The sequence below is a fragment of the Podarcis pityusensis genome (genome assembly GCF_964106645.2).
Source record: "Podarcis pityusensis genome assembly, chromosome: 6".
Classification (NCBI taxonomy): domain Eukaryota; kingdom Metazoa; phylum Chordata; class Lepidosauria; order Squamata; family Lacertidae; genus Podarcis; species Podarcis pityusensis.
In genome coordinates, this window is record NC_138030.1 from 86,604,078 (window position 1) to 86,624,903 (window position 20,826).

General features: G+C 43.3%; 1 protein-coding gene across 4 annotated transcripts in view; it reads left to right on the forward strand.

Annotated features, from left to right (window-relative positions):
* PRG4 (proteoglycan 4) overlaps window positions 1-20,826 on the forward strand; it is a 40,758-nt gene that overhangs the window by 13,060 nt on the left and 6,872 nt on the right. The window contains exons 4-8 of one of the 4 annotated variants that reach the window (XM_081012020.1): window positions 2,733-2,879; window positions 4,128-4,574; window positions 8,640-8,921; window positions 14,810-14,896; window positions 15,461-15,600. In XM_081012020.1, the coding sequence (XP_080868146.1) occupies window positions 2,733-2,879; window positions 4,128-4,574; window positions 8,640-8,921; window positions 14,810-14,896; window positions 15,461-15,600 (1,103 nt within the window). Of the gene's footprint in view, window positions 1-2,732; window positions 2,880-4,127; window positions 4,575-4,601; window positions 8,922-14,809; window positions 14,897-15,460; window positions 15,601-20,826 lie in introns of those variants that run through there. The other 3 variants (XM_081012019.1, XM_081012018.1, XM_081012017.1) reach the window with 3 other exon arrangements.

Below are 20,826 nucleotides of genomic sequence, written 5' to 3' on the forward strand. Positions count from 1 at the left end.
CTCTCTGTGTGTTTGTTTGTGTGTGTTTTAAACCACGATCCTTTATCCATTGCCTTGCTATATAGGAATTGATCTTGATAATACAGTGGTGCCTCGCAAGACGAAATTAATCCATTCCGCGAGTCTCTTCGTCTAGTGGTTTTTTCGTCTTGCGAAGCAACCCTATTAGCGGCTTAGCGGCTTAGCGCTATTAGCGGTTTAGCGGCTATTAAAGGCTTAGCGGCTTAGCTGCTAAAAGGCTATTAGCGGCTTAGCGGCTTAGAAAAAGGGGGGGAGCGAAAAAAATCTCAAGACCCGCAAGACATTTTCGTCTTGCGAAGCAAGCCCATAGGGAAATTCGTCCTGCGAAGCGCATCGAAAAACGGAAAACCCTTTCGTCTAGTGGGTTTTTCGTCTTGCGAGGCATTCGTCTTGCGGGGCACCACTGTATACTCATGCCTTGAAAATGGAAATACTTCTTGCAGACTAGTATTGGGGGAAGGGGAATCTATTTGTCAGGTTGATTACCTATCTTTCTTTCTTCTGAGTGTTTTGTGTGTGCCCACTTTCACTTGGCCAGGACCTCCCCACCCCCCAAGAGCCTGGGCATACCCATTGGGCTCACCACCACCTTTGAACACAAAAGCACCATATCCTATCAAACTGCTTTTGAAAGTCATTCAGTTTCAAAAATAGTTTGCCATGTAGCCTGGGTAGAGGCTGGAACTCTTTTAAGAAACCCAAGCCCAGAGTATTCCAATATGTAAACTACTCTGGGGATTTTTATACATTAATTAAACAGCAGAATAGACAATTCTAACGTAAATAAATTTTATTTATAGATTCTTACATTTCTTCTGATGTAGAACCCAATGCACTATATGCCAGCTTTCTTTTTTCTTTTTTTAAAAAATATATATTTGGTTTTTCAAATTAAAATTTTACAGAGCTATATCAAACATAAATCATCAAAACAAGATTCTAATAAATCTCCTGGACTTCTGTCATTGCCTTTGTGGGTTCTGTTATTAATCATTTCCTCCCACATCCTTTAGGATGATCCAAATCTTTTACATCTCCGATGTGTCTAAAACGCACCCATAGATTACAAGTGATATTCCAGTCCTACTAACGATTTTAACTGTTTACAATGGTCTTTAAGATAAGTTATAAATTTCCCCCATTCCTTATTGAAATTTTGGTCTTCCTGATTTCTGATTCTTCTGGTCGTTTTGGCCATTTCAGCATAGTCCATCAACTTCATCTGCCATTCTTCTCTGGTTGGGACTATATTTTGTTTCCATCTCTGGGCCCACCTTTCCTCTGTTATAGAACTGTACATACATTTCCCATGCAGTCACCCATATAAGTACTGACCCAGACTTTGTTAGCTTCAGCAAGATGGTGGTCGCAAGTGCCTTCAAATCATACTCTGAGATGAGTAACTCACCATGCAACCATTTGGACTGCGGTCTATCCGTAAAGTGCTATTCCACCAGTGGATTCAACAGTGCAACAATTGCCCTGATTTGTTGACTCACAAACACATACGACTTTTCCAAATTAGGAGTTAGGAGCAGGCAAGTTTTCCGGTGCTGGTGGTCCAGATTAGGAGCAGGCAAGTTTTCCGGTGCTGGTGGTCCATGCTGAAAATACATCACGAGGTTGAAGCAGGCAGTTGGATTTGCACGTTTATTTTTCCGCATCATTTCCAGAAACGTTCAAAATCGCATCAGGCTTCTTCCATTCACAATTCAGACTTTAAAATAAGACACTTTGGAAAGGGCCTTCTCTCTCTCTCTCTCTCTCTCTCTCTCTCTCTTAATAACTTTTTTATTCAAAATTAAAACAAAACATATTATCCAGAAACATATCATCCTTATTTCCCCCTCCATTTTTCCTCCCTCCCCTCCCTCCCCCCACAGAACCCACCCCCACCCCAACCCCCGACTTCCCTCAGTTCCAGTCTTTGATTTCTCTAAAAATGCTGTTTTCTGCATGTTACACAGTTGTATAGATCCTCAAACTATTTAGCTGATTATTATCAATAAAAAGTTTGTGAATGTTTATTCAAAACCAGCCAAGGAGTCCAGTTCGCTTTCTTGCGTCTTCAAATACTTCGTAAAGGGTTCTCATTCATCTTTAAAGTCACAGTTATCCTTGTCCCGTAGCTTGTATGTCAGTTTTGCCAGTTCTGCATAGTCCATCGATTTTTCTTGCCATGATTCTTTAGTTGGGGTTGAAAAGGGCTTTCTCCAGTCTTCCAGCATCCCTCAAACGGGCTGAAATCCGTTTGAGGCAAACTGTCAGGGCGTTGCATGCCAGCAGTGATTGGGATCAGAACCAAAAGAAGAAGAGTTTGGATTTGATATCCCGCTTTATCACTACCCTACGGAGTCTCAAAGCGGCTAACATTCTCCTTTCCCTTCCTCCCCCACAACAAACACTCTGTGATGTGAGTGGGGCTGAGAGGCTTCAGAGAAGTGTGACTAGCCCAAGGTCACCCAGCAGCTGCATGTGGAGGAGCGGGGAATCGAACCCGGTTCACCAGATTACGAGTCCACTGCTCTTAACCACTACACCACACTGCCCCCCCCCCCGCTCTTTTGCTATGCCCTCTTTCTCTTCATTCCCCCACTTTAGGAGTGCATGAAATTAGGGTGGGGGTCACAGGCCCTCCTGGAAGAAGTTGTCTCAGAACTGTATTCTGTACAAATTTTCTTTTTATGCTGATTGTATGTGCTTGACCGTAGAACATTCTGAACAGTCCTCTTCGTCCTCCTCCTCCTCGAAGATTCGGAGAACAATGGCTTCGTCAACAAATTCTGGTGATAAGCGCAAGAAGAAGAAGAAGGGTAAAACTGACGAGGAATTGGAAGAAGAAGAAGAAGAAGTGAATGGTAAGTTTTTTGCAATGACGTTTAATCAGCCAGGAGAAATGGTTTGAAAGAAGCAGAACAAGTGAGGTTTCAAAAAATAAAAAACCTATTAATAAAATCCCCACCCCTGCTCTAATGCATCTTTCTTCTTTCTTGAAAAGTAATATTAACAGAATATATACACAAATTCCAGTCTTAAAGGGAAGGGTGTCACTGGTTATATACCCAAGATGCAAAGAAGAACTATGTTTTCAGAATTTCAAAACATCTCAGAAAAACTCTAAAAAGGACAGATGCACATCCCCCCTAAAACAGTACAGTGGTACCTCAGGTTAAGTACTTAATTAGTTCCAGAGATCCATACTTAACCTGAAACTGTTCTTAACCTGAAGCACCAGTTTAGCTAATGGAGCCTCCTGCTGCTGCGGTGCCGCCAGAGCACAATTTCTGTTCTCATCCTGAAGCAAAGTTCTTAACCTGAAGCACTATTTCTGGGTTAGCAGAGTCTGTAACCTGAAGCATATGTAACCTGAAGCGTATGTAACCCGAGGTACCACTGTACAGTGATGACTGAGCATTCTCAGTGGTCATGAAATTATTAATTAATTTGGATTAAATATGTAGGTTTAAATAAGTGTAAATGTAAGAGTTAGCTCTTGGAGCTTATAACAACTAACTTAAAAAAAAAATCTTAGGATGCAGATTTTTGTGGAACTTGATCCTACAGATAGCTTCAAAATATATTTAGTTGTCTTATTGCTACAGCTCAAAAACTAGATTTCAGACGTGGAGATGCCACATAACTAGGTTCCATATGGGTCATTATTCCAAAATGATTTCAAAAGTCTATACTGGAAGAAACAAAGTAATCTGAGGTTAAATTTTCAAATATCATGTGGGATTGGACAATACTCAAGGAATGCAGCACAACACAAAGAATTAGACTGTTAAGAATCTTGTTAACATTTATTTTTTCTTTCCCCTGAGCTACAATGAGATAGATCTGTTACACATCAAAAGCAGCAGGTTGGTGATAAGTCAACTAGCATTACTCTGCACTGTTCTACATACTATGTTTATATATATGTTTATTGTAGTAAGTAGAGCATCAGTTTCATAGCGGTCCTCATGGCAGTTTCTGACAAATCGCCATTAAAGAGCTATAGAGACAACCATGCTAAAATGTTTCAAAAGCATGACCAAATGTTTTAATGGTGACACTCACACAATAACCTGACAATTAACCTCCCTCTTTTGTTTTACCCAAAGAATCATCAAAGTCATCATTAAAATCTTTAAAATCCAAAGCTGTGAAAGTGATTTCAGAGGAGGATGGCAGCGGAATAGACAATGCAGTGACAACAGTAGCTACCACGTCGACAACACAGCCTTCGACCACAACCACTCTGCCTTCAACTACAACCATGACCAAGCTGCCTACGACAACAACCACAACAAAGCTACCTACGACCACGACGAAGCTTCCTACTACGATGACCACCACAAAGCTTCCTACCACCACCACAACACAGCCTACGACGACAACGAAGCAGCCAACAACCACAACAACACAGCCTACGACAACAAAGCAGACAACAATCACGACCAAGCAGCCTACAACGATGACCACAACAAAGCTTCCTACTACCACAACGGAACTACCTTCTACGACCACAAAGCAACCTGACACAGAGAAAACAACCCCAGGAAATAAAGGTATTACAACAACTCCTTTGTCTGAAGATCATGTTAGCCAAAGCCCATCTCCCCAACCTGATAAGGTGACCACATCCAACAGAATTGCTACCACAAAACCATTAAGCTTGCCATCCAGCACTACTTCTGGTATCACTGAGGCATTGATAATGTCTACTGTGGCTAGTGATAGCATAAGCAAAGACACGAGCTCTGCTGCTTTGAAAACCACCATTATTCCACCTAAAAGTACAACAACAATATCCAAGAGAGACACCACTACTGTAGCTATGGAAGCAACATCAAGAGCTGGTACAGAGAAGACCAGTGCAGATAGCCACGTTGCAACAACAGTGGAAAATAATAAAGCAACAGATGAAACTAATAGACGAGATATAACTACTGCAAATAAAGAGACTGTAGTAACAAACGAAGACACAATTAGAAATGCAGATACTTCAATAACTGATAAATCCATCACAACAAGCACAGTAACTGAAACAGTCACAGGTAATACAGATGCAACAACACAAGCCAGGAAAGACACTGCTACTGTAGTTGGAGAGACTGTAACAACAGGAGAAACAACAGGCAGTCAGACCATAGTAACTACAACAACGAATGCCCCGACCGGTGAAGAGACCACTGCTGCAGATAAGAAAACAACACCTGTAGAAGAAACAGAAGCCAAAGCTTCTAGTCAGGAGCTAACTACAGAAGATAAGGAAACCAAAAACAGTAGGGCTTCTGATAGAAAAAAGATAACCACCCGTCTCACAGATTCAGCTACAGCCGATTCAAAAGAGACGGATGTAGGTGATAAAGAGACAACTACACTTGTGAAAGAGACGACTATAGAGAATAAGGAAACGGCAACAAACTCTAAAGAGAAATCTGTTACCAAAAAAAAGAGTTCTACTATTATTGAAGAAATAAGTACATCTGCTGAAATGACGGCTTCAGAAAACCCCAAAGATTCAAGCACGACTGCATTTACTGAGAGGATGTCAACTACAGAGTTGGCAACCTTAGATGATGGCTCTGTTTCACCATCGGGTACAAAAGGCACAGACACAAAAGAAATAGGAGTTACATCTCAGACTGTCAGGGAACCTAAGCCAACTCAGAAATCAACTAATGAGCCAGTTAACTCGGTGAGTCCACAAGACCAACAAACAAACTTATTCTCAACAACTCCTGCTACTCTGTTCACAGATACACCTCAGTCTGAGGGAAATTTTAGAAGTGCCAGGACAGAAAGGAGTACTACAGTCACAGAGACAATAACAACACAGACTGAGCCGCCAAGTGACTTAGGCAATCTTGATAATAAAAATGGCAGACCAGAAATTGAGAGTCCAGAAGGAACAACTATCAATTCAGAAACAGCAATTCAGGGAGATCTAACAAGTGGCACACCTACTCCTGATAGTAATGTTCAGGGTGACAAACCAGAAGAGACCACTGCAGTTGCAGATACATCGATAACAAGTGACACAGCAAGTTCTAATGATAAGATTGACAAAGTAGAAAGTGGCACCAGCATTACTACTACTACTACTACACAGACTGATCTAGGTGATACAACCAGTCCTGATGGTGTTGATAAAGGTGACAAACCAGAAGGGACTTCTACAGTCAGTGAGACAACAATAACACAGACTGTTCCAGGTGACACAACCAATCCCGATGGTACGCCTGGAGTCCCAGGGACATCAATAACACAGACTACTCCAGGTGATGGAACTAATCCTGATGAGGTTGATAAAAGTGACAAACCAGAAGGGACCACTACAGTCACTGAAACAACAATAATACAGACTGATCCAGGTGACACAACCAATCCCGATGGTACGCCTGGAGTCCCAGGGACATCAATAACACAGACTACTCCAGGTGATGGAACTAATCCTGATGAGGTTGATAAAAGTGATAAACCAGAAGGAACCACTACAGTTACTGAAACAACAATAATACAGACTGATCAAGGTGACACAACCAATCCCGATGGTACGCCTGGAGTCCCAGGGACATCAATAACACAAACTACTCCAGGTGATGGAACTAATCCTGATGAGGTTGATAAAAGTGATAAACCAGAAGGGACCACTACAGTTACTGAAACAACAATAATACAGACTGATCCAGGTGACACAACCAATCCCGATGGTACGCCTGGAGTCCCAGGGACATCAATAACACAGACTACTCCAGGTGATGGAACTAATCCTGATGAGGTTGATAAAAGTGATAAACCAGAAGGGACCACTACAGTTACTGAAACAACAATAATACAGACTGATCCAGGTGACACAACCAATCCCGATGGTACGCCTGGAGTCCCAGGGACATCAATAACACAGACTACTCCAGGTGATGGAACTAATCCTGGTGAGGTTGATAAAAGTGATAAACCAGAAGGGATCACTACAGTCACTGAAACAACAATAATACAGACTGATCCAGGTGATACAACCAATCCCGATGGTACGCCTGGAGTCCCAGGGACATCAATAACACAAACTACTCCAGGTGATGGAACTAATCCTGACAAACCAGAAGGAACTACTCCAGTCACTGAGACAACAACACAGACTAACCCAGGTGACACAACCAAGCCGGACAGTGTAGATAAAAATGACAAACCAGAAGGGACTACTCCAGTCACAGAGACAACAATAATACAGACGGATCCAGGTGACACAACCAAGCCTGACAGTGTAGATAAAAATGACAAACCAGAAGGGACTACTACAGTCACAGAGACAATAATAGCACAGACAGATCCAGTTAGTGGAACACCCAGCCCTGTTGGTGATGATAAAGATGATAGGCCAGAAGGGACTACTACAGTCACAGAGACAACAATAATACAGACGGATCCAGGTGACACAACCAAGCCTGATGGCATTGATAAAAGTGACAAACCAAAAGAGACTACTACAGTCACAGAGACAACAATAATACAGACTGATCCAGGTGACACAACCAAGCCTGACGGTGTTGATAAAAGTGACAAACCAGAAGGGACTACTACAGTCACAGAGACAATAATAGCACAGACAGATCCAGTTAGTGGAACACCCAGCCCTGTTGGTGATGATAAAGATGATAGGCCAGAAGGGACTACTACAGTCACAGAGACAACAATAATACAGACGGATCCAGGTGACACAACCAAGCCTGATGGCATTGATAAAAGTGACAAACCAAAAGAGACTACTACAGTCACAGAGACAACAATAATACAGACTGATCCAGGTGACACAACCAAGCCTGACGGTGTTGATAAAAGTGATAAACCAGAAGGAACTACTACAGTCATAGAGACAACAATAATACAGTCTGATCCATCTAGTGGAACACCGAGCCCGGTTGATGATAAAAAAGACAGACCAGAAATTATCACTACAGTCAAAGAGACAATAGTTACCGTGACAACCCCTGAAAGTGGTACACCCAGCCCTGATGGTCAGAATGACAGGCCTGAAGTAACTACAATAACAGAGACTATAATAACAGAGATTAATCCAATCAGCCCTAGCAATGCTAATGAAAACATTCCTTCAACTAGGAATCCAGAGACCCCAGAAAAAACAACACCAAACCCCAAGCCGCCAAATGATCAGCCAAATCCCAAAGGCGATGAGAACGGTGACAAACCAGATGATACTACAAAAGTAACAGAGACAACAACAATAATTACACAGCCCAAGTCACCCAGTGAAACACCAAGTCCCAATCAAAGTGACAAACCAGACAAGCCAACTCAAGTCACACAGACAACTACTACCATCAAAACAGAATCCAAACCACTGAGTGATTCCCCTAACCCTGAGGAAAGTGACAAGCCAGATAGCATCACTACAGTTACGAAAACAACTACAACTACCACAACAGAATCAAATCCCAGTTCACCTAACCCCGATGACAATCCTAAAAATGGCAAGTCAGAAGTTATCACTAAAATTACACGGATAGTAACAACTACTACAACTACAACCACCACCCAATCAAATACAACTGACCATCCAGAAACAACCACCCGTGATGTTACAACTAACACAAAAATTGATCTTGTTTCAGATAGCGAACCCACCAAGGAAACTCCAACTAACAAGAATACAAACACTACAGTAACACAGGTGACAACTTCCTTGAAAACATCAAAAACCCCTGACACCCCATCCTCGACTGTGGACAAGACTACAACGTATACCTCCACTTTGCCCACCATACTTATACCTACAAAAAGAAAAACTACGACATACTCCACAATCTCTAGCGTAAGGCTTCCCGAGTGGATTACCAACCTAACTGCAGAGTATGTTCGACCAGAAAAGTTTGTCACACCTCTGTTGTACAAAGGTATGATTACTACTACTTTTTTATTTTATTTTTACACTTTTTAAATTTTAAATTTTCTTTTAATGCAATTGAGATAGATAGATAAATAAATAAATAAATAAATAGACGATAGATAGATAGATAGATGATAGATAGATAGATAGATAATTGAATTTTAGGGTGAGTTTTTTGTTATGTTAAAAAAAGAACTGTGTATCAATAACTGTGCTGGTCCCGAGGGCTAACCGTGCGGTGAGGTCCGAGGTCGAGGGTGCGGTATGGAGGCTGTCCGTCAAAGCTGAAGCGGGGTCCAAGGCAGGGAGTCAGGTGAGGTCAGGAACTCTGGCAAAAGAGCAGGACAGGGTGCAGGCAGGAACAGGCTACCAACAATGTTGCTCCTGCAACCTGGGACTGGGGCTGGCTGGCTTTTATCTGCCCCGAGGCATAGGGCGGCCCCGGTCCACAGGTGACTCGCCTCTCCTGGCCTGGAGGCGAGCACTCCTCCTGCAGGAACTTAGTTCCCTCCACCTCTCTGCCCTGAGCCTCTGCAGCTCAGGAGAGGCTGGAGGGTTACCGGACCCAGAGGCAACCTCAGCTTCCCCTGACAGGGCTGAGAGTGGAGCACCTGCAGGCAATGGGTCCTCCATCACCTCAGAGGCCAGAGCAGACTCAGCTGGTGCCTGCACCTGAGGATCCAGCACAGGTGAGGACCCTTCAGGCTCATGCCCCAGCCCCGGCTCAGCTGGTTCTGGAGGCAGGGAATACTGTGCAGGCTGGGATTCCTCAGGTTCAGCCTCTGAGTCCGAATCCCAGGCCATCACAATAACTCTCTCTGGAGTGAAGTTTTGAAGAGCTACATGGGATTCTAGAAAAAGTCAAAGGAGAAATGCCTCCTTTGTTTCCTCTCGAGTCTGAACATGCGCAGTCTTCACTAATCTGGTGCCCTCCTTATGTTCTGTAATATAACTCCTATCGGCCCCAGCTGACATGTAGTCTGAAATACCTGGAGGGCACCAGGTTGACAACAGATAAGCGATGGTAACATGACGGACGTATTTATGAAGGTATTTTTCAAATACAGTGTGGTCCCACTTCATTATACAAAGTTTTATCATTAACATTTGCAATATTTAGTGCGAGAGGCTGGCTAGAATTGATTCCCCCCCCCCCCCGACATATGGGCCACAACATATCTGCATGCATCTGCTGGGTGTAAAAATATGAAAATGTGTAATAATGGCTGTTTTCATGTCCTCGGGGAGAAATAGCAACCCTTTGGTTAGAACAGGGGTTGGCTACGTGCGGCCCACGAAGACCGTTTTACCCGCCCCCTGTGCCGCCCCCGAGCTGCGCCGCCCACTCGGCAATTCCCCTCGCTGCGCCGTGCTGGTTTAGTGCAGCACGCGGGGAGTCGCTGAGCGGTGCTGGAAATTGTGTCTGCACATGCGCATGTCCAGACGCTGAAGTGATTTCCAGCTCCGCGGACATGCACAGACGTGATTTCCAGCATCACGCTGTGCCAGTCCAGCCCACGGAAGATCTCTGTGGGAGTGATCCGGCCCATGGCTGGTAAACCTTGCCGACCCCTGGGTTAGAAAGAGAACTCCAAAATAATGCATGAGGTAACTGTTTAGTATTTTTAGATTTCCAGGTGACAAGCAGGATTGTGGAGTGAGATGCATTGGTTATGCTCTGTGCAACTGTAATGTACTGGAATAAAGGGCAAAAAAGTTATATTTAGACAACCCTTTGGAATGCCCTACGTATAATAACCCTTCCCCTGGCAATATGTAGCAGGAGGATCCTTATACTTGCTTTTGACCATTCTTTAATAGTTTTCTTTGTGTTTTGCTTAAAGCTGAAGTCAAGAATTTTGCAGATTCACACTTTACATTGTGGAGAACGTCTTGTAAAAATCAACAGGTGTTAATAATGCCATGTATGCTCATTCTTGCTCATTTGTGTTGCTAACATAGTCTCCGTGATAAGTTAGTTTTACATTGTCTGCACTGAAGTTCCACAGTCTGATGAGGTGATGAGCCCCAGCCCCAGCACCATAAAGCACTATTCGTCCCACATGGATAGGAGACTACAATACAGGTCCAGTGGAATGGGCATGGATTCACAACACCTTCAAGAACAGAAGTGGCCAAGGCATGCATTTGTGTTGCCAAGGTGCTATGAATCTGTCCCTATCCGGCCATTTGGATGCAGCAAGAACTGCAGACACAATTCATTGGAGTTTAAATCAGGCCACAACTCTATGGATTACAGATACAAATGAGTTTGGGCTTAGCATAGGGTAGCCCACCAAGACCTGCCGGAGGGTCAAGCTTGGTGTGGGTTAGACCTATGACATACCTCAAATAGGTACAGTGGTACCTCTGGTTGTGAACGGGATCTGTTCTGGAGGCCCATGAAAAGGGCGCAACCTGAAGCGCCGTATCTGCACAGGTGTGCGGCACGATTTGGTGTTTGTGCGCCTGCGCGAAGCGCAATTTAGTGCTTCTACGCATGCGTGAGCGGCAAAACCCGGAAGTAACCCTTTCCGGTACTTCCGGGTCGCCGCGGGACGTAACCTGAAAGAACGTAACATGAAGTAAACGTAAATTGAGGTATGACTGTACTACCCCACAGGCTTGCCATGCTGGGGAGTGCTATGGCCCTTGGCCCCTCCCTGGATGTTTGGATAGTAGCATCTCCCCTATGGATCCCTTTTTAAATTTTATTTTGACAAAGTAATAATCATAAATAAATAAGATTAAAAATGTGCACCCCACCACCGAGACCATTCCATTGTAACTATCCAACCTCCCCAAATTTCAACACCTCTTGCGATGGTTTGACCCCTTTCAGTTTTAACAGTACAAATTCTACAAACACCCTCCATAGCTCCTCAAAACCATTTCTCCTGCGTATTCCCCATCTTATCTGAACGGCACATGTTAATTTATCATTAATAGCTATATCCCACGCCTCTTTATACCATTCTTCCATTTTATATTCTGCTTGCCCCTTCTACTTCCTAGCTATCATAAGTCGTGCAGCTGTCAATAAATTTGTGAGCAAGTCCTTCGTAGCCTGTGAACCTTCCACCCCATCGTAAATTGATAATAATGCTACCTCTAGACTTTTGGTCAGCTTTAACCCAGTGATCTATGGATCCCTTTAATGGGATACTCCCCACCATGGAGGGGGAAACCCAGACACACAATGCCCTCTCTGCCACTGACTAGGAATATACCCAATGCCATATCCATCAAAGTTATGGCCATTGCTATGAGGAAGGCAAAAGGCCTGCTATGAGACAGGCCCAATTAGCCTGATAGGACAAATCCCTGCCTGCCCCGAATACGGCAACCATAAAAACCATAGCAAGGTCAAGCAAATACATTCAATTGCCAGCAAACCGTAAGACCATGACTGAGGGAGGGAGGGAAAACCGAAGCCAACTGTGGTCCTGAGCGAGGGACACATTGGCTTTTATTCCATCAGAGTGGACCTAGATGAGGACTCCCGAGGAATTGAGCCTGGGCCCAACCATACCCTCAGCCACACCTGTGGTTGGCCACAAACATGGGTGGGCACATTTGAATCCTGCATCGGCCAGGAGAGGTTGCAACGTCTTCCAATCAGGCGGAGGAGACCAGGGGTGTGTTGCAGGAAGGGCGACAGGGTCAGAGGTGGCGGCGGACTGCAAACACTGTGTCACTGAAAGGGCGAGCAGATAAGTCTCATGCAGTGTGCAACGCACCCAGCTTCTATATATTACAAACCTAAGTGTCCAACCCTCACCTAATCCCATCTGCATGAATACACTGCACTCTTAACAGTACTAAAAAAGGACTTGGAATAACCATTGGTACCAACATGCAGTTGTGATGGCGGTGGCAAATCTTGATATAATCAGTGCCTTTATGTTGATTCAGCTCCACCAGAGGGTGTATCCATTCTCTAGCCTTCAGCCAGTTGGCGTGAAAGATCCCTGACAAAAATACACTCAGGTTGTATGTGTACAATTCAGAAATACTTTGCAAGAATGATGTGTTTCCTTAACATTTCCCACTTCCCCCCAATCCATTGCCATGTTAGAAGAGCAGAGAAGGGTGAAGAAGCCTTGTAGAAGAGCAACAGTCGCAATCATAGACCTGGCAGGTGTAATTTCAACTCCTAGACTGGAATTACACGCTAAGCTGTGTTGTATTTTACTTTATTTTCCCCAAGGAGCTCAGGCATGATATTCTTACATTATGTTGGGAGGGGTGGGTAAAGTTAAGCTGACAGAGAGTGACTGGCCCACACTCACCCAGCAAAATTTATCGACAAGCAGGGATTTGAACATAAATCGTATGGGTCCAAATACAACCGTCTTCTCAACAACAACGGGTTTTTTTCAATATGCGGGTATTTCTAAGAGTACATTTAGCAATACATTAACACCAGAAAGCAAAAGATCCATGTGACAGGAGGGATCCAGCTTCAGGTCGTTCTGTCTTTGCCAAAACCTGCCTCAGAGGATTGTTGTAAGGATAAAAATGAGTGGGACTGTACCACCTAACAGCTTCTTTAAGAAAGGGTGGAACAAGACTAATGAATTTGAGCGTTGCCAAAAATTATTCCTATATGAGCCCATACACCCAGTTGCTCATCTGCAATACAATAATGACCAATCTCATGCATATGAGTGGTATAGAATATTAACACCACCTTCCAATAGACATATCAGTAGACTAAGCTGTATTTTTATTTTTTAAAAGAAGTTTTTATTTTATTGAATATGGTGTATCAAATGGTGCCTTTTGGGTTGATACGAATGTTCAGATCAAAGCTTTTGAAGACCATGTATGGTTGCATCTACACAATGGCTTCCCCCAATGAATCCTGGGAGATGTAGTTTGTTAAAGGGGCTGGTAACCGTGCTATGTGAAGGGTCAAATAAAATTTCCAAGATTCTTTGGGGGAAGACATGGCTATTAAAGTGCTCTAAATGCATGGTGTCAGAGAAGTACAGAGCTGGAAGGAATCTTTTTGACCATCTAGATCAGCGGTTCTCAACCTGTCGGTCCCCAGAAGTTGTTTGACTACAACTCCCATCATCCCTAGCTAGCAAGGCCAGAGCTCAGGGATGATGGGAGCTGTAGTCCAACAACATCTGGGGACCCACAGGTTGAGAACCGCTGATCTAGATCAATGTTTCCCAAACTTGGGTCTCCAGCTGTTTTTGGACTACAGTTCCCACCATCACTGACCACTGGTCATGCTAGCTAGGGATGATGGGAGTTGTAGTTCAAAAAAACAGGTGGAGGGCCAAGTTTGGAAACACTGAACCTTGTCCAACCCCCTGCTCAGTGTGGGAAATTTAGCGCCAGAGCATCTCCAACAGATTCTCTGATTAGCCTTTGCTTTAAGACCTCTAGACTTTTCACCCCGATAAGTAATGTGTTTGACTGTCAAACTGTTCTTACTGGCAAGTAGTTTCTCCTCATGACAACTGAAATCTACCCTGTTGTAAACTTTAGCCTGTTAGACCCAGTCCTGCCTTTTGTTCCTTGCTCCTCTCCTCCAGGATAAAAATGCCCAGTTGCTCCAACCTTTTCCTCATAAGAGCTTGTTTTCCATGATTGCGTATGGTCTGATTGGAGAGCAAATCACTGGATCCTTGAGAACCTTCTAGAACTGGTCAGTGCAAATATTTTGGAGAGGAGTGCTCAAAGTCAATTAGCAAGGAGTACATTAAATCTGGCATTTATCTTTGTGAGAATTATGTCCTTGGAACAAGTCTTAGGGTTAATGCCCAGTGAATATTGTTAGCATAAACTAAAGCGTTTAGGATTAACCTTTTTTAGTAGAGGATCCTTCACGATATAAAACTTAGAATTGTAAAATTAAAATGACTTATTTTGTACCAGATGTACCTCAAGAGATGAACTTATGCAATCGGAAGCCGGCAGATGGGATAGTCCCTTTACAAAATGGATCACTGGCTGTATTCAGAGGTGAGTAAGCAGACTGGTGAGCTTAATGGGTTGTTTTGTTTTTTTTACAAAACATGACAAAAATGCAGAACATATTGTTATGTACATATCAGTCCCAGTTCAGATGAATGTGCTTTCAACTAAACACATACACACAAATGACTGATGGTTCTTGGTGGACAAGTATCCCCAACCTCACCCACATCAAAAATACACAGCCTGTCCCCCCCCCCCCTTTAAAAAGATACAGTCAGTACAATGGTACTTAAAAAAGCATGGAACTGCCAAGGGAGATGTACATCAAATAAGCCTACTTTCATAGAGCCATCTCTCTCACTGGACTGGGACAATTATGTTTCAATGGCCAAAGAACACTTGCCTTTTGCAGAAAATAGCTACCACCGTCTTCAAACCACCAAAAACAACATGTACAGGATTCCACAAATTGATGCATCAGGGCACCACTCTTGCCCCTTCTAGCAAGTACCCCTATATTGAGAAGGTTGAGTACTACAGAGAGACTGATTCCTGAGGATTAATCCATTCCCCTTTCTCCATATGTTCAACCTCTGCTTGATTTTGCAGGCCATTACTACTGGTTGCTGAATGGAACGAGTCCACCATCACCTTGCCCCCGTAAAATCACAGAGGTGTGGGGTATCCCCTCTCCCATCGACACAGTCTTTTCTAGATGTAACTGTGATGGCAAAACCTTCTTCTTTAAGGTGGGTCACATGAATTCCTCAATGTGCTTGACAGATCACTGACATGTTGACATTTGTAGGAGGCGATTATAACCCGGAGATCATCAATGTCGCACGAAAACAAAACAAATGAACAAACATAACCTGAATTTTGCAACCATAAAATGTCACACTCTGATTGCTTATATCCTTACTTACCATGCACCGGTTAATTGGTGATTGTTGGTTGTCCAAACTATTCTTTGTACAGATGGATGCGTTTTGTAGAATCTGTGAAGTTTTATTTCTGTTGCGGTTTCTGTCAGATGCAAGAAAGAAATTGTGCTTTTCTCTGAGGCGCTTAACTTGTGTCTGGGCTGTACAACTTCAGACTGTAGGCAGGACTCACATGATCAAATGTTTCCCTAAACAAAAATAAAACAAAATGATTAATTCCACCCTCACAGAGAACTAGCACTACCGTACCAGGGAGCAGGCTTCGTCCTTTTCCGACCAACATTATTTGAGCACCGCATAACAGCTGTCATTTTCTGGCTTGAAATACTTTCATGGCCATTTCTAGAGTTGAACTAGGATACAGTCCTACAATCTTAGTGGAGTTAAGCATGCCTAAGGCTGTAATTCAATGCACTGTTACCTAGGAGTAAGCCCAACTAAACACAATGAGACGTATTTCTGGGGAAATAGGCTCAGGGTTATGTTACCACTGTGTTAGATTGAGGCCACTGGTACAGAAGTTTTTCCAAGTGACCTTTTTATTGATCATTTATCCTGACTGGTTTGTACAAAGTTTGCAGGGTGCCTATGCAAGTCTGTTGTTCATTAAGTCTTCATTCTCACGTGTTTGCGGGGAGGTGATATGACATTGTATCCAGCAATAGCCCTCTCAAACTTTCCTTCTTGTACACTGCCCAGTTTTTAAAATACTGTACAGTGGTGCCTCGCAAGACGAAAAGAATCCGTTCCGCGAGTCTCTTCGTCTTGCGGGTTTTTTCGTCTTGCGAAGCAAGCCCATTAGAGGTTTAGCGGCTTAGCGCTACAGTATTAGCGGCTTAGGTTTAAAGATCAGCTGATAAGCGGCTTAACGATCAGCTGATAAGAGGCTTAACGATGAGCTGATAAGCGGCTTAACGATCAGCTGATAAGCGGCTTAGCATCAGCTGTTAAGCGGCTTAAAGATCAGCTGATAAGCGGCTTAGCATCAGCTGTTAAGCGGCTTAAAGATCAGCTGATAAGCGGCTTAGCCAGCAGCTGTTAAGCGGTTTAGCGGCTTGGGGAAAAGGGGGGGGGGAGGAAAAAAACCCCGCAGGAACTGGCAAGACATTTTCGTCTTGCGAAGCAAGCACATAGGAAATTCGTTTTGTGAAGCACCTCCAAAACGGAAAACCCTTTCGTCTAGCGGGTTTTCCGTCTTGCGAGGCATTCGTCTTGCGGGGCACCACTGTATACAGTGGTACCTTGGCTTACAACGATAATCTGTTCCAGAGGTCCGTTTGTAAACCAAAACAGGTTGTAACCCAAGGTGCGCTTTCGCCAATGGGGCCTAAAAAATAAATAAAAAATGTTCATAATCCAAAAAAATTGGGTTGTAATCCAAAAAAAGGTTGCAAACCGGGACATGCACTTCCGGGTTTGACGTGTTTGTAATCCAAAACATACACAAACCAAGTTGTATGCAAACCAAGGTATGACTGTATTTATTTTGGGAAACGGCTTTGTTGTGCAAGAGTGGTGAATTCACTTTAATTGTGCAGACCGAATTTATTGGTATGCAGTTGAATCCCACCCATGAAATAGAGAATGTCCGGAAGGACTTTAGGCAGCAGCAAAGATAAGGAAGCATATGCTGTATTCACCTTTAAACACAATAAGGAGTGGGAAAGTTAATGAGCACAAGGCAAAGCTGTCAGTCAGCTGCATAAATCTCAATATCTGATTTTTAATCAATTACATTGGCACAAATTTGGAAGAGGTTTTTGTCATACATGTGGAGGGAAAACCTTAAAATATGTTGCAGAGTTCACAAAATATAGTCCAGAGGCAATTATATTCCACCCAGTGGAGCTTTTACTTGTGCATCACGGTCACAAATCCAAATGCCTTCAGGATTGGCACAGTCCATAAAAAATCCAGTTGCAGCACTTGCAGAAACTTACAAACTTATCTTATGAGACCAAGACCTTAACACTAAGCATACCTATGTATAGAACAGAGATAGAAAGAGAAAGGGAAACCTAGGCTCCTTCTGGCCTATATTTATAGTCAGCATGACCTTAATTGGAAGAAGGTAAGAGAACCAGTCCAAATCAAATGTACTCAGAAATAACCCAAACAATCATGGCCCTTCTGTCTGCCTCTCTCACACAGAGAAGCTTCTAGAATCCTCTTGAATTCATAGGAATAGGAATAATCTCTATACATTAGCTCAATACTTTATCAACTAAGAAATGCAAGCTGACACTCCCCCCATTTGTTAGTTGCAGGAAGTATTGATCTGCAAAACACTTATAGGAAAAAAACATTGCATGTACACCTTCCTTCTACATCTAGTTATGCAAAACACGAGTCAGCTCCTCCTGAAATTTACCTCAGGAAATGGGAAACACCACCAAGCATTCAGCTCAAGTCCCATAAAGACAGCTTCTGACCAGCTTACCCAACCTGCTTACTCCCCAGGAACACCTGGCACAGGCATTGCATTAAATAACGAGTGTCAATTACCACCAGCTGATCCAGCTTCCACCTTTAAAGGAGCACTTCCCAAAAAGTGGGAGTAGGACCTCTGTTCTTACTAAGCAAAACCTTTAGGTAGCTCACTTTGTGTCGTTCAACACTAGGGTTCTCTAAATAGCCAGTTCAAACCACCTGTTCTCAGAAATAACCCAAACCATCATGACCCTTCTGCCTGCTTCCCTCACACAGAGAAGCTTCCAGAAGGGTTGTGATGGTTTGGGTTATTTCCGAGTACAGGTGGTTTGAATTGGTTCTCTTATCTCCTTCCAATTAAGGTCATGCTTAAGAAGGTTGAGCTGTTTTTTCTGGGAGTCAGGGTGTCTTTCTGCTACTCACAGAAGCATCTGGAAATACAGTGGTACCTCAGGTTACAGACACTTCAGGTTACAGACTCCGCTAACCCAGAAATATTACCTCGGGTTAAGAACTTTGCTTCAGGATGAGAACAGAAATCATGTGGCGACAGCGGGAAGCCCCATTAGCTAAAGTAGTACCTCAGATTAAGAACAGTTTCAGGTTAAGAACGGACCTCCAGAACGAATTAATTACTGTTTTTCTGCTGATAAATTGCAGGGCTAGCAACAAAAGGCTAGGGTTTATTCTTGTAGAAGGAAGGTGTACATGAAAATCCCCCCCCCTCAATAAGTGTTTTGCAGATCAATACATCCTGCAACTAACAAATGGGGGGAGTGTCAGCTTGCATTTCTTAGTGCATAAAGTCTTGAGCTGATGTATAGAGATTATTCCTATGAATTCAAGAGGATTCTAGAAGCTTCTGGAAGCTTCTCTGTGCGAGAGAGGCAGGCAGAAGGGTCATGATTGTTTGGGTTATTTCTGAGGAAGCTCTGCTGGATGAAATACGGCCTCTGGTCTATTTTTTGAGAATTCTGCAACGTGTTTTAAGGTTTTCCTCCACACGTATGACAGTTTTGAAGAATAACATATTTTTCTCTTGTTTTCATTTGGTGCAGATATGCGTCACACAGGGATTCAGCTTAGAAACGACATCCTCCCCTTTCTTTCACATCTCTTATAAATGGTGCCTAAGCCATGCAGTTTTTTAGGAATATGTGTATTAACACACATGACATTTTTAAAGGGATACCTGACTAATTGGCAACACTATTCTAGTCAGCCACCTGTCCAGGTTTTTTGAACTGGCTGATCCATTAAACATTGCAGCCTTCAGCAAGCTTCATTTATAAATGTAACAACATTTCAGCCAGAATGACAGATCGGTTTTTGTGCGCACCATTAATGTCTCTGAAGAAGAGGGAGAAACCACCACAGAGTTCGGCACCTGGTAAAAACATCTTAAAAATTAATATGGAAACAGCTTGAAGGACGGGAGTAGTTTCCAAGAAACACTAAAACGCTGCGCCACACCTCATATTAAATATTTCCTATTCCTCAGCTGGAATTTTAAATAGCGTTTGAAGCAGTTAGTGACCCCTGAAATGCCAGCAATCTGTGTTCAATATACCACAATATAATAAGGAAGTTTGTGGGAAGGGCAGGACATTCTGCTGAAGGAATAACCTTCCAGGAAGCTGAAAGGAAGTGGGGCACAAAATCTGGCTGCATGCGGTATTCTTGGTGACCCCTCAAAATTTTGCAACTGTTTGGGTCGTTGGGCTGGTTCTGTTTGGTGAGGTGAAAACCCTATTTTCTAGAGACGACCCAGATTTGGAGAAGCCGTCCTGGTTTCTGATTTGATCCTGGAATGTCCCATTTTTCCTTAGGATGTCCCCATTTTCATTGGAGAAATGTTGGAGGGTATGGAGTTATCCACCCCACCCCCAAGCCATCGGAAGGCAACCCTATACAGTGGTACCTTGCAAGACGAATGCCTCGCAAGACAAAAAACTCGCTAGACGAAAGGGTTTTTCCTTTTTTGAGCTGCTTCGCAAGACGATTTTCCCGATGGGCTTGCTTCGCAAGACGGAAACGTCTTGCAAGGTTGTTTCCTTTTTCTTAACGCCGTTAATACAGTTGCGACTTGACTTCGAGGAGCAACTCATAGAACGCGGTGTGGTAGCCTTTTTTGAGGTTTTTGAAGACTTTGGTGATTTTTGAAGCTTTCCCAAAACTTTCCCGACACCGTGCTTCGCAAGACGGAAAAAATCGCAAGACAACAAAACTCACGGAACGAATTAATTTCGTCTTGCGAGGCACCACTGTATAGGGAAGATTTTTTTTAATGTTTAATGCTTTATTATGTTTTTTATATGTTGGAAGCAGCCCAGAGTAGGCTGGGGCAACCCAGTAAGATGTGTGGGGTATAAAATAGTAAAATTATCATGATGGAATGGGGTGCCCCTATTTTTATCGGGGAAATGTGAGAGGGTATGGCGGTGGCGCCGGGTTGATTTTAAGAGCCTTGCATATCTAACCTGTATTTGTGTAGCTTAAGCAAGAGGGTTTTGCCGTTGTTGTTTAAGCCAAATGCGAGAGCCAGTTTGATGTCGTATTTAGTGTGATGCTTTGGACCCAGTTTCAAAATCCCACTCAGCC